At 40.8% G+C, this 13453-nt stretch overlaps 1 protein-coding gene across 1 annotated transcript; it reads left to right on the forward strand.

Annotated features, from left to right (window-relative positions):
- The first annotated feature begins 6386 nt into the window (after nucleotides 1-6386).
- Nucleotides 6387-11420, forward strand: LOC140236223 (uncharacterized). Its single transcript, XM_072316189.1, has 2 exons — nucleotides 6387-7050; nucleotides 7837-11420. The coding sequence occupies exons 1-2, from the start codon at nucleotides 6387-6389 to the stop codon at nucleotides 11418-11420; spliced, it is 4248 nt and encodes a 1415-aa protein (XP_072172290.1).
- The last annotated feature ends 2033 nt before the right edge of the window (nucleotides 11421-13453 follow it).

Here is a 13453-nt window from a genome sequence, read left to right on the forward strand (position 1 = left end):
GCTGCTCCGTGTAACATTTTCCTGCTAAATATAAAATGACATGAGTGAACACAATAGACATTATCATTTTGTCCGCGTCATCGTCACGTTTTGTTGTTATCTTCTTCTCTTTTTTTATACAAACTTTGGCGGGCGAGCGCAGCGAGAAAGCCGAAAATTTTTGTATTTCAGCTTACAAAATCATGAAACTCTTGTCATCTTTTTTTTACAATTCTAATCAAGATATAGTGACGGCCTTATAGATAACGATTTATACCAAGAAACTGAGGACTTGAAAAAATACTCTAAATTAGTACGAGCGAGTGAGCCGAAATTTGTATATTTCCGCGTCATCATTACGTTTTGTTCTTATCTTGTTTGATTTGATGTTGTTTTTTGCGCCCCCCCCCCTCCGCCATGTTCGAAACCGTTGACGCCCTCTTTCGATCCAATTGGCGATCGCTTCAGAACGAATGAAATTGCAGCCGCTGCTCCATGAAACATTTTGACTGCTAAATATAAAATGACATGTGTGAACACAATAGACACTGTCATTTTGTTATCATCACGTTTTGTTCTTACCTTCTTTTTTGTATAAATTTTGTATTTCAGCTTACAGAACATGGAATTTTTGTGTGAACACAATAAACATTGTCATTTTGTCCGCGTCATCATCATGTTTTGTTTTTATCTTGTTTGATTTGGTTTTCTGCCCCCCCCCCCCCACCATTCTCCCTCCCCCTTCCGGGCGAGTTTTCTTCTTCTTCTTCTTCTTCTTCTTCTTCTTCTTCTTTTCTTCTTCTTTTCTTTTTTTCTTCTTCTTCTTCAGTTTTTTTTTCTTTTTTTTTTCTTCTTCTTCGTTTGTTTTTTTTTTTCGTTTTTTTGCGCCCCCAAGGAGTGGCGCCCGGGGCACGTGCCCCCCTTGCCCCCCCCCCCCCCTATATACGCCACTGAACGTGAATGACCAAAATTGTACAAAACGTATATAAATCTCTGTTGTACTGTCAAAACTATTGGAGAATAGCTAGTATACATAGCTTTCGAGACTTTCTTGGTAGATGGAGTAAACATGTAGAAGGAAGCACAACAATGTTAAATGTTTGTATATCAGGCTGCGGGACCCTAGTAAATTCTAAACAGGGATCTGTGGTTTCAGCCATTTCAGGAATAATTGGCCTATTACAGGCAGTTTGGGGCCTTTCAGTGACTACATTACTATCATTGAAAGGAACACAGTAACAGAGGAATGCCATTCCTCTGTTACTGTGTTCCTTTCAATGATAGTAATACGGTAATACGGTAATGATAGTATTACGGTAATATACTCCACTAATCCCCCCCCCCCCCCACCACCACCACCACCACTAATACTGAACAGGATATGCAAAAAGTGTACCAGTCTTGGCTGTATTTCAGACAAATGATTTAAATATGTTTTTTCTTGTCGACTCAATGTTGTTTTTAAAATGCATTACAGTAGGACATGGATTATCCACCCACGGCGGGCATCTGCAAAATCATCGATTTGGCCGGATATGAGGTCCTACTGTATTTGGTTGTGAAATTTTGTGTGTCAAGCAATAATTTAAAGTTTTGTATTGAACCTTGTTTTTGTGTTTTCATTGAATGATACAAAAGAGATGAGTATGAGTTAGTTTTGTAAAAGGTGCATGTAGAGAGTACAAAAAGGTGCTGTAGTCTTGGATACAGGCACATATGAAGATTTCAGTCATTCTGAAGAAATGAAAAATATGTTAATGATGTGCAAATGATGTGACTTTCTGAAAGAATCCACATTGTTTAAAGCAGTGTACACTGTATGTACAGTATAGTTCATGAATGTTAAAATGTGCTGTGGAGACATGAAAAAACTCCAAAAATGATAATCTTATCACATTTTGTGTGAAACAGTGAAGAAGTAACATACTTTGTACAATCAAACTTTACAAAACTACTCTGATTTCGAAGATTTTGAGTCAGATTAGTTAGTATTTGTGTGTTTGATCAGCCAATTAGAATACAGTATTGTATCACGATACCTGCACCTGATATTGAGTTTTGATATGGTCTAAAGTTTCCCCAGAATGATGGAGTGTTACAAACATTGCCCTCACAACAAGAACTTTTTCTGGAAATCAAATTTCTATGTTATATGTCTGTAATTGTTTTGGGTATATAAAGTGAAGGTGAATTATGCAAATCATGATAAATTCACGACATGAAATTTTTGTGAATTGTCACTGGCATTCAATGCATATAGTGCAGACAAGAACTTTCGTGTGCGTTTTAACTTTTGCAAATCTTGACTCGCAAATTTTGTGAAATTACAACATTGCATGATTTACGATCAATGAATGAAAATCCAGTAAAACTGGATAATGTTCACCTATGATGTGCATTGTGCAGGGCTCAAAATGCTGATGCATCAAACATCTTCAAACCATAATTTTGTTGAATGAAATTTAATGTAAATGAGCTGTAAGTTTACTGTAGATGTGGTAAATTTCAAAGTTGATATTGTTTTCATTGTTGATGAATTTCTGTACTCATTATCACAGTTCAGATGACTGGATCATGTAATAAAAGTAAGGTACATGGGAATTTGTTTTCTTTGTTGTTTCTTCGTTTTTCTACGTAGCTTTGTCTTGTGGCATCAAAGACTTCTAGACTGTTATTATTATTATTGTTATTATTATTATTATTATTATTATTTTATTTATTTATTCATTTATTTATTTTTCAGCAGGTGAAGTATCTCGAGAGGGATTTACTTACTGATACACACTTTGAGTAAATTCACCTGTTTGAAATGAAGTCAAAAGTAGGAGTTACATTCGGATGTTGGCATGCCACAAGCCCAACACCGTCAGGTCATACAGCCCAAAAGTCATGCAGTCCAATTGTTAGGTCGGTCATGAGTCATGCTGCTACCATTTACAGAATTGTGATTGTATGATATTTCAGTGCAAAATCTTAGTGTTAGAGGTTGTTGGCAGATGAGATGGTGCATTACATTATCTAATAATCTAGCTTATCTCTGTAGTGACAGAATATACCTGCTATTTTGGAAAAGCAGTCTACAAATATTTGTCAGTAAAATGCTAGTAAAATGACACCATGTTAGGGGGCATTCCAGACGATTTTCATAATTCCACATAATGAAGTACATAAATCAACAACTCCATAAAAATTATTTATGGAATTTATTGTGGTTCTTGAAAGTATTGAAAAAACGACTGGGCTATTTTGATGCCTCGTAGGACTGGATGGGGGGGGGGGGGGGCTCATTGGCCCCCCCCCCCAAGATCTTGGCCGTTGACCGCGCGATCGCAAGGAAAATTGGCACGCGCGTCACCCGCAATCTACAAAACTGAACAGGTAATTATTTCACAAAATATTCACATTTATTTTTTGAACAATTAATTATGCTAATTTATGCGTGAATAAAAAAAAACCAAAAACTGTAAATCCGTAATCAAAGGTCCAAAACTGCGAACGTCTGGTTTAGGTACTCTATGTAGGATTCTTATTGAATGCACAATGAAAAAATGGCGGTATCAAATTTTTTCTTATGTATTTTATTGTTTTTAAAATTTCTTATGTATTTCATTGTTTTTGACTTTTTATATATGGAAATATATAATATATATGGAAATAATAATATTTATATATTGGATCATAAAGGACATGGAATTAATTGATTTTGATCAGTAAAAGTAAAAATAATGATACATTTATGAATTTTGGTCAGAAACAGAATTTGCATTGGATTTGTAAATGAAATCACGTTTTTGAGCAATTTCGGGTCTGACATGCACTTACAAAATATTGCGTAACTGCAGAACCGCGTACCCGGGCGCCGCGAATTTGGTCTCAAAAGTTGCGCAAGAAAAAAGTCATGAAAGGTCGCGGCGCGAGATTTTTACGTTCAAGATTTATTGCGAAAAATGTCGAGGTGAAGGGGGGGGGGAGGGGCCAAAAAGCCCCCCCCCCCCAGTCTTTTTTTAGGGTTAAAACAAATTACACTAAACATATTTCAGAAATATAGCAGCGTAATTCCATTAAAATGTTTGCGAGTTCACCTGTGTAGAATATACCCGTGATATTATGCATGCCTTTTGTTCTGCTTCCTTGAGCCCCAACTCATGCATTCTTATGGTGAGGCTGCCATGTCATCATGGTTCATTCCAGTTTCTACTAAATTTTGAAAATATTCTTATCTTCATCCCAATTATCGTATATTCTTAAACTCTGTCCATAGTATAAGTAATTTATAGTTGTTCAAATGTAAAAATCTGAGAATCATCCAGAGGTCCCCTTTAAGGCATCCCTTTCCATTTTAAATAGTCTAACAGCAAAACATCAAGAATATTATGATCTAGATGAATCAGTTACCAAAGCATGTGGCATCTTTTTACGCTAATCATTACTCCAATCGCATCTTCATCATACCATGAGAATACTCACACATATGATAAGACAGCCACAGCTTACCATGTTGTCACTGAACCCAATTTGGATTGAATGAAAGCAGCAACATCATTAGAACATATCAGTGAAAGTTTTAGGAAAATTGAACAATCGATTCAAAAGTTTTGAATTTTTAAAGTTTTCGTGTTGGAACTACTGGATGAGGAAACTACTGTAGGCTGGATATAGGTTTCCACAGCATGGGTGCGTCTACTGATCCGACTTCTAATTACACAGTGTACTCCTCTCGCAAATCAAAAAAAAAAAAAAAAAAAAAATGGACACAAAATGGCTACCTTACATTACGATACAATTTAGAGAGCTAAGTACAAACTCAGTACACCTAGAAACATTCATTTCCAAAGGTCGTGGTATTTTTATAACCTTAATAACATTTAAAAATTATAGTCGTAGCTTTGTATCGATTAAGGGGATTATTTTGAAGATAAAGGTTTGTACATGCAAACTACTAGTATATGCCAAATGCAAACCTCCATGCAACACAACCTATAGGCCTACTGAATACTAGTATTTACCATCTTCTGGACTTTTCTCTACAGCTGTTGTCTCCATTTCTTGAATTATAGTTTATGATAGTCGCCTATGAGTCTTTACATAAATCTCAGAATTGATATACAGAGTCGCTCATAATTTATTTAGTTTGGGATCTGATCGACATAGGACTTACTTTCACTCTTTCAACTCCATTTCTTAAAGTCTCTCGTACGGACGGAAAGTCTTTCCATAATGATGACTCGGCAGGAACCCTGGTCTACATAGAACGCTCAAAAGGTCAGTTTGCATTGCAGTAATTAGCTGAATGTGCTAAATTAGAACTGTTCCCGTAGGAAGGGTTTCAATTTCTAAGTTACCTTCGTGCAGTTTACTTGAATACCCGTATCTAACACAGACTCACACACATTTTTTTTTTTCAAGTCATTATGCAAAAATAGTGCGCGGTACCATCTATGGACTATTTTAGCTCATATTCAAATGATACTTTTTAGACCTTTTTTTTTTTTGCATACATGTATTGTGAAAATCGAAGACTTTTAACACCTTTAGAGTTCAGTGCCCTGCTCAGTCGAGTTCGTTGGTCCTGGCATACTGCCTTCGGCAACGGGTTTCAACCTCTTCGTGGCATTGCTCGCGGAGCGGCGGAAAGGAGTAGAAGTCAATTAGCTAATTGTATTTAGGTAATGGTCTGGAACCATGCAGGCCTTGGGACCAGACTATGCAAATACACGTAGTCTGGAAATCAGACTATGCACATGGTCTGGAAATCAGACTATGCACATGGTCTGGAAATCAGACTATGCACATGGTCTGGAAATCAGACTATGCACATGGTCTGGAAATCAGACTATGCACATGGTCTGAAAATCAGACTGCCCTGCGTGCGCTTCTATACTCTTTGCAGCTATCAGGGAGGTGAGACACCTCCCTGCAGCTATGCACGCACGTGCACTCGTGCAGCTTATAGGTCAGGTGCTTTTGTTATGTTTTGTAAACTAACTTTTGACCCACCCGACCGGTGTAAAATCTCTGCTGTGTGTGTGTGTGTGTGTGTGTGTGTACACGAAAGAGTTTCCGCTCGTTAGTGTGTACATCAACAAGCTGCAGCTGTGGTGTGCAGTCACGTGTACATATGGCCGGATTGAGGGACCGCGCATCATTTGAATCACCGATATACGACACTGTACTCCACACTGAAGTTTAATGATTCAAACCAAAGGCACCCTGACTGGCGTGTGTCGGGCGTCCGCTCTCCGCTCAGCGTTTGGCCCGGGTTAGCAGCCAACTGATTGCATGGAGACATTTGCTTTTTTTTTTCACTATTTCTTTCTCGTCGTTATCAATGATTCTCTCAAGGACACTGACTGTTCTCCTTTTAAAGACACTTTGAAGCCAGGTAATGCATAGTGAAAGCTGGAAGGATGGCGCAAGAAGGTAAAAGCGGAGATATGAACAGCACATCTAGATCGGAAGTTGAGGTAAGTGTGGTAATGGTGGAGGGTGTGATTTCGAGTGTGACGGTGAGAGAACCATCTGAGGCTTTGCCTGCGCCTGTGGCCGCGGCGCAAGCTGAGCCTGTGGTCCGTACAGAGCAAGGTCCTATTACGAGGCACCACCACATGTACAAAACATGGGCGGGGTGTTCTATGGCTACGTGTGATAAGCTGGGAATACGAAGAAATGTTCTGCAGCGTGCAGTGACGGCAATCCTAGACAAGACACCGATCGTATGGACGAAGTTGAGTGGTGTGTATCTTACAAATGGTGTAGTTTTGGAGTTGCGCACGTGGGTGAAACGGTGGTATTATTATCATGCGACCATGACGTGTGATCTCATTCTAGCGCTGTTTGATGTGGAGATTGATGAGACAGATATGCCAGGGCTTCGGAGGAAGGTTGAGAGACTGGTTGAAGAGGATCGAAGGTTGAAGAAAAATAAGAGAGCAAGTGGTGTGGAGATGTTGAGGGTGTTCTTGGAAACCCCTTTTCAGTGGAAAGGTAGAAGAAGTGAAAGGGAAGTTAGAGATGAAGAAAGAGAAGAGGGAGAGGGGGAGCAGGAAGGAAGGGAAACTGAAGAGTTGGAAGGGATGGAAATAGAAGAGGAAGGAGAGAATGAAGGAGAGGAGGAGGAGAGAAGGGACACCAGAGATGAAGGAAGAACAGAAATGAGAGGAAAGAGAAAAAGTGGGACAAGAGAGGGGCAATCGCAAGATGGGAGAAGAGAGGAAGATAGAAAAAGAAGAACTAGAAGGGAGGGAGGAGGAGGGGCAAGCATATCGGTGGAGGGTGTGATTTCGAGTGTGACGGTGAGAGAACCATCTGAGGCTTTGCCTGCGCCTGTGGCCGCGGCGCAAGCTGAGCCTGTGGTCCGTACAGAGCAAGGTCCTATTACGAGGCACCACCACATGTACAAAACGCGGGCGGGGTGTTCTATGGCTACGTGTGACAAGCTGGGAATACGAATAGATGTTCTGCAGCGTGCAGTGACGGCAATCCTAGACAAGACACCGATGGAATGGACCAAGTTGAGTGATGTGTATCTTACAAATGGTGTTGTTTTGGAGTTGTACAGGTGGGTGAAAACGCGTAAATATCGTGTGACCATGACGTGCGATCTAATTCCAGTGCTGTTTGATGTGGAGATTGATAAGACAGACATGCCAGGACTTCGAATGAAAGTCGGGAGGCTGGTTGTAGAGGATCGAAGGTTGAGTAAAACCAAGAGAGCAAGTGGTGTGGAGATGTTGAGGGTGTTCTTGGAAACCCCCTTTCAGTGGAAAGTACATAGAAGAAGTGAAAGGGAAGTTAGAGATGAAGAAAGAGAAGAGGGAGAGGGGGAGCAGGAAGGACGGGAAACTGAAGAGTTGGAAAGGATGGAAATAGAAGAGGAAGAAGGAGAGAATGAAGGACAGGAGGAGGAGAGAAGGGACACCAGAGATGAAGGAAGAACAGAAATGAGAGGAAAGAGAAAAAGGGGGACAAGAGAGGGGCAATCGCAAGATGGGAGAAGAGAAGAAGATAGAAAAAGAAGAACTAGAAGGGAGGGAGGAGGAGGGGCAAGCATATCGGAGCCAGAGGGTGTGCGGTTTGAAAATCCAAGGTTGCCAGACGACTTAGAGGGCGCTCCTCAGGCAATTCAAAGGTTGAGACGGGAACTTGAGGATGTTAGATCAAAGTATAAGTCAAAAGTTAGCAGGTGCCGAAATTTGCAAACACAGCTAGAGAGTGTCCAGAGAAAGTTGGAGTTCCAAATGAATTTATCTGCCAAATTGATCGCCAGTTGGAAGAAATCTGACAGGGAGTTGCGTGAATATCGTAACAGGAGCACGATAAGACAAAAGGAAGTCGATGCACTCGAACAAAATCTAAAGGAACCCAAGAAAAAGCTAAGAAAATGTGAAAAGACAATTCCGTCAAGTACCACCACGGGAGAAGCATCGGACGATACCAGTGGCAGTGATGCCGAGAGTGTGTGCGAGTACAAGGAGGCATTAGAAAAGTGTAAAGGGGAGTTGCAAGATGCTAGGATAACATTAAAAAGCACGAAGAAAGAGCTAAAGAATGAAATCAAAACAAAGTTCGTGGAAGCAAAGAAATGTGAGCAAAAGTTAGAGGAAGCAAAAAAAATTGAGCAAGGAAGAGCAAAGCTTGAGTCTATCATCAGTACACTGCGGAAAAAAATAAAACAAGGTCAAAGGCGTGAGAGATATAAGATACGAAACAAGGAAAAAATGAAAGAAAAGATGGCTCAAGAGAGGAAGACACATTCTGCTAAAGTAGTCTCTTTGCGGGGAGAAATCAAGAAATTGAGAGAGGAATTAAAAGAGGCACAAAGTTTCATTGAACCTGAAAAGGCAGATGTTTCATTCAAACAGAAGGGAATATATAACAGTAATGTGAGGGGTGTCTACCAAGATTTGTTGACTAATCATGGAGTGAGTTCGAAAAACTGCGAGGGAGTCGTTAGGACTGTGTTAGGGGGTCTGACAGATATAAACATGAAGAAAGTTCAACTCCCAAAGAAGACTACTGCAAGCTCCATGTTCTATGAAGGACGAAAAATGACCCAAATACAAGTAGCAAGGGCTTTACAAGAGGAAGGCAATACAACACTATCAAGCGATGGCACAACTAAATTTGGGCAACATTATGCAGCATTTGATATTTACAAGGAGTCAGATGGGGGCAGCTCAAGTATGATGATTGGGATGAGAGAGTGTGTAAGTGGGACTGCCCAAACAACGCTGGACACACTCCTCGGACTCTTGCATGAAATAACTGACATGCCAGGATCAACTCAAACCGTAAACAAGATAATTGCAAATATCAAGAACACAATGAGTGATCGTCATGTGGCAGAAAAAAAGTTCAACAAACTCCTCAAAGACTACAGACAAGACCTTCTACCTGAAATAGTAGATGGATGGGGGGAAATGAACGATGCTGAAAAGAAACAGTTCACATCTATGAACAATTTCTTCTGTGGGTTGCATTATTTAGTTGGATTGGCAGATTATGCAAGCAAGACCATTAAGGCGTGGGAGGAAATGATCTTTGGTAGTGACAGAGTTGGAGCCGAGTCACTGGGTGAGATGCATGTTGAGAGTGGTGAGTGTGGGACTGTTCGGTTGGTGCGGACCGTTTGCAAGTCAGTGCAGGATCGAGGATGTGCGAGGTCCGGAAAGCCTGTGGAATTCAGGACTTTCCTGAAGTCAAAGGGTATCGAACATGTTCCTCTTGCACCCTTCAAGGGGAACAGGTTTAATATCCTGTTCCACAATGGTGGTGGCGTTTTCTTCCTTCGATCGGAATTGAAGGAGTTCTGTGAAGAGCAGGTGGAAGATCATCTCCAAGCTGTCGGTGCTGACCTGCGCGTGAGCCAATACATGGCGGCTGCGCGAGCGCTTGGTCTCATTGACAAGCTTGTGACAGCTCCTCTTTGGCGTGTCATCAACGAGTCGAGCCACATTGCCGAAATGAATCAACAATATGCCGACCTGCACACATGCTTCATTAGGTGGGCTGATGATGCCAGTCAGTTTATGCGCGGTGATGATGTGCTCTTCGAAGGGAAACACAACCCAGATGATCCAGTCTTTAAGTCTTTGGTGACCCCAAATGCAGAACTCGATCAAATGACGAAGCAGGTCCTTGAACTTGTCTTTCTTACTTTCTGCCAGGTCACCGAAAACATGTTGCAGGATCATCTGGGTTCTGGTAAGCACGCCAAGATGGGAGAAGAGCAAGTAAGGGCGACTCAGAGTGTGCCGAGAACAAATGTTGGTGTCGAGCGCGATTTCAGCATGTTGGACAGGTTGATTAATTTGAAGCCTTCTGCAAGTATGTTGGTGTACGAGAGCATCATCATGGGTGTGAAAAATAAGACAAGCGAGTGGAGGAAAGGGCTCTCTGTGACTGACAGGGAAGAGTTGATGGCGTATGCACGAAGAAGTGTGAGGGCGCAGAAAAAGGAGTACGCGAAGCGAGCGAAGCATCTATGGAAAGAAAGAATCGAGAAGCGAAGAAGTATGCAGAAGGCCAAAGAACATATGGTGACAAAGTGCGTGAAAAGTGAGAAGGTGTACGCTGATGTCATGGCGAAGTGTGGAGGGATCTGGTTGTCGGAGCACGAGGTACATGAGAAGATGCGTGGAGCGTGTGAGGAGGAGTGTGTGGAAATGCTTCAAGCTCAACTGGAAGCTAGGAGACATTTGTTCCAAGAGAAGAATGTGAATGGCAGGTTAAACTTAAGTGAAAAAGGCCGAAAGAAGGGTGTGAAAGAACTGAAAGAGAGTGTACTTCAAATCATACAGGAGGCTAACAAGAGGGGGAAGAGAGTTGAGGATGAACAGGAGGATGACTGTGCGTATGCTTGTGCCTCGGATGATAAGATTGAAGAGTACAAGAGTATGGTGGAGGAGAAGAGAAAGAAGACACCTCAGAAGACAACTCAGAGTCGAAGGAAGAAGACAACTCAGAGTCCAGGAAAGAAGGAGCAACCGAAGGGTAATGTCACAAACGAAATCAAGTATGAGAACCTGGTTGGGAAAATTGTTGACCATTTAACTACTTTAGATAATGGAGATGAGGGATTGTACAGAGCAACAGTAATCAGCAGGTGTAGGAAAGGACTAAGATTCATCTACGACAGGGAACCAGAGGCTATGTACGATTACACGAGGGCAGAAATTGAAGAGGATCTGAGCAATGGGGACTTAAAGTTAACTCAGCTTGTGATTGGAGACATCATCGGTAGGCACATAATGCATAGATTTGAGGTAGACAATGATGTAGTTTGGTGTAAGGGAGTCATTTCGTCAGCAGCAGAGGGACAGGAGTGTCTTGTAACATATGAGGAGGTTGACGATGATGAAGACGAACTCGAAAGTTCATGGGAGGGGCCTCTGTTAGAGGAGTATGCAAACAATGATGTCAGATTCTTACCACCCGAGTAACCTGTAGCTTAGTGGTAAGATTTCTCGTATCTGTTTTAGGTGCTGTCTTCTGCACTATATCTTGCACATAGAGTTGTGTAACAGTTTTGCCATTCTTGTTTAATAAAACAAATAATAAGGTGACAAATTCAAATTTGTGTTATGAATGTTCATTGCGCAATGTCTTATCAATTTCAGATGGGGTGTTCCCTTTTCTTCCAGCCGTCTTTTTTTTTTTCTTTTACTTTTTTGTGGTATTCACATTTTGTAGCATTTACATTGTACCACCTTATAGCTCACCTGATTCTGATTGACTTTATTGAAACAATCCCATGTTTCTATACAGTCGACCTCGCATACAAACGCGTAAGTTGAATAATCGCCTTTTCAAAGATCTTTTCAAGTCCTCAAAATGTCTTTATAATCATGATATTGATTTCAATCCCTCATATATTGCATAAAGTCAAATTTTCTAAAAGTCTAAGGTATTTATTCACTTCAAATAGATTTGATTAAGTCAAGGTTGACTGTGTAACCAGAAATTACAAATATCTGTCACCTCCCTCAGAATTGTCCCGTATGTCCCCCCCCCCAAAAAAAAAAAAATATATACATATATATACACATGTATTTAATATCAATGGAACCCTCCTCATTGTAAAATAGTAAATCAATCCAAATACAATTCAGGATATAAAACTACTAAATTACCCACATCTTGCAGAAATCCCCATTCGATTTGCTTCAGTGGTCAAAGAGTTTATGCAGACTTTTGTAGAGCATGTCAGATATCCCTTCCCTCCAAGTTCTGTCCATTGTGTTCACACATTATACAGTTCCAAGAGCATCCAAGTGCTGAACTTGGAAGAATCAGACCCATGACATGCTGTACAAGGATTCACATTTCTCTGTGACCACTTAAAGGTAGGGAATCCCATTTGTATAAATACAGTGGTATGTTGAAGAGAGTATCATTTTAGAAACTCCCATAAAGTATTGAAAGTGGAAGGTAACATTTAGTACATTTTTATTGACCGTTAGATTTTGAATTGAATTTTTTTCGGGGCTCACCATAAATTCCAGTACATTACTAGGCTATCTTTGCAGAACCATGCACTGCATGTGTGTCCACCATGTATATTTTGTGAAGAAAGTTTATCAAAACTTACAAACATTTCTATATACATTCTTGCCACACACTCTATATGTTATTACATCAGCTCTTATACTTTTAGATTTGTGTTTATAGATAAAAAAAAAAATACAGAAAACTGCAACAAAAAGGCTTAAGTGTGGCTGACACACAGAACTACTGAGTAGTTGAGTTTTGTGCATTATTCAAACTGTAGATAACTGTTGACTTCCAAATTTCTCAGCAGTGGCCTAAACAAGTCCCTTGAGGTTCATATTTATTTTTTTTTTTTGCTGCATTTTGGGAGGTCTGTAAAAGGTATCCCCTACCTTTAACCAATATAAGGTTTTCTGTAAAATATATACAACTGTAGGTTAGATGTTTATATTTTCACCCCTCAAAAAAAAAAACCAGTAAGACAAATTTTATATTGGATGATACCATTTGATACGATTTTTTTTTTCTTTTCTTATGGGGGGGGGGTGGGCATACTGTATCGTACTTGAAGACAGAACAGTGGCAGCATTTGGTAAACAGAGCTATACTGGGCCCCTATACTAAAGAACTCGGACCCCGTTTACAGTGCGGGGCCGGGCTCGGCCGCGGCTCGGCCGCGGCCGAGTCCGGCCTCAATTGCGCGGCCGAGCCTCGCAATTTTGTCCGTTTACACTGCTGGGGTCGGCCGCGCTTTTGATTCAAACCTTTCAATATTTCGTCGTAGTGGCGCTCTGCTTGTAAACAAACGCAATTTGGTATTGTCTGGTTTTCAGACCCTTTGCCAAATGAATTCCGTAGCGACGAAGTCGCCGTTCGGGCAAAGGCCTTTGCCGAAGGAAAAAAAATCCTTTGCAGGACAAAACCACCTTAAACTATACTAGTTTTCAACGTTGAGGGGGTTAATATCATGAATAGCGAAAGATAC

This window comes from Diadema setosum, chromosome 12, assembly GCF_964275005.1.
Source record: "Diadema setosum chromosome 12, eeDiaSeto1, whole genome shotgun sequence".
Taxonomy (NCBI): Eukaryota; Metazoa; Echinodermata; class Echinoidea; order Diadematoida; family Diadematidae; genus Diadema; species Diadema setosum.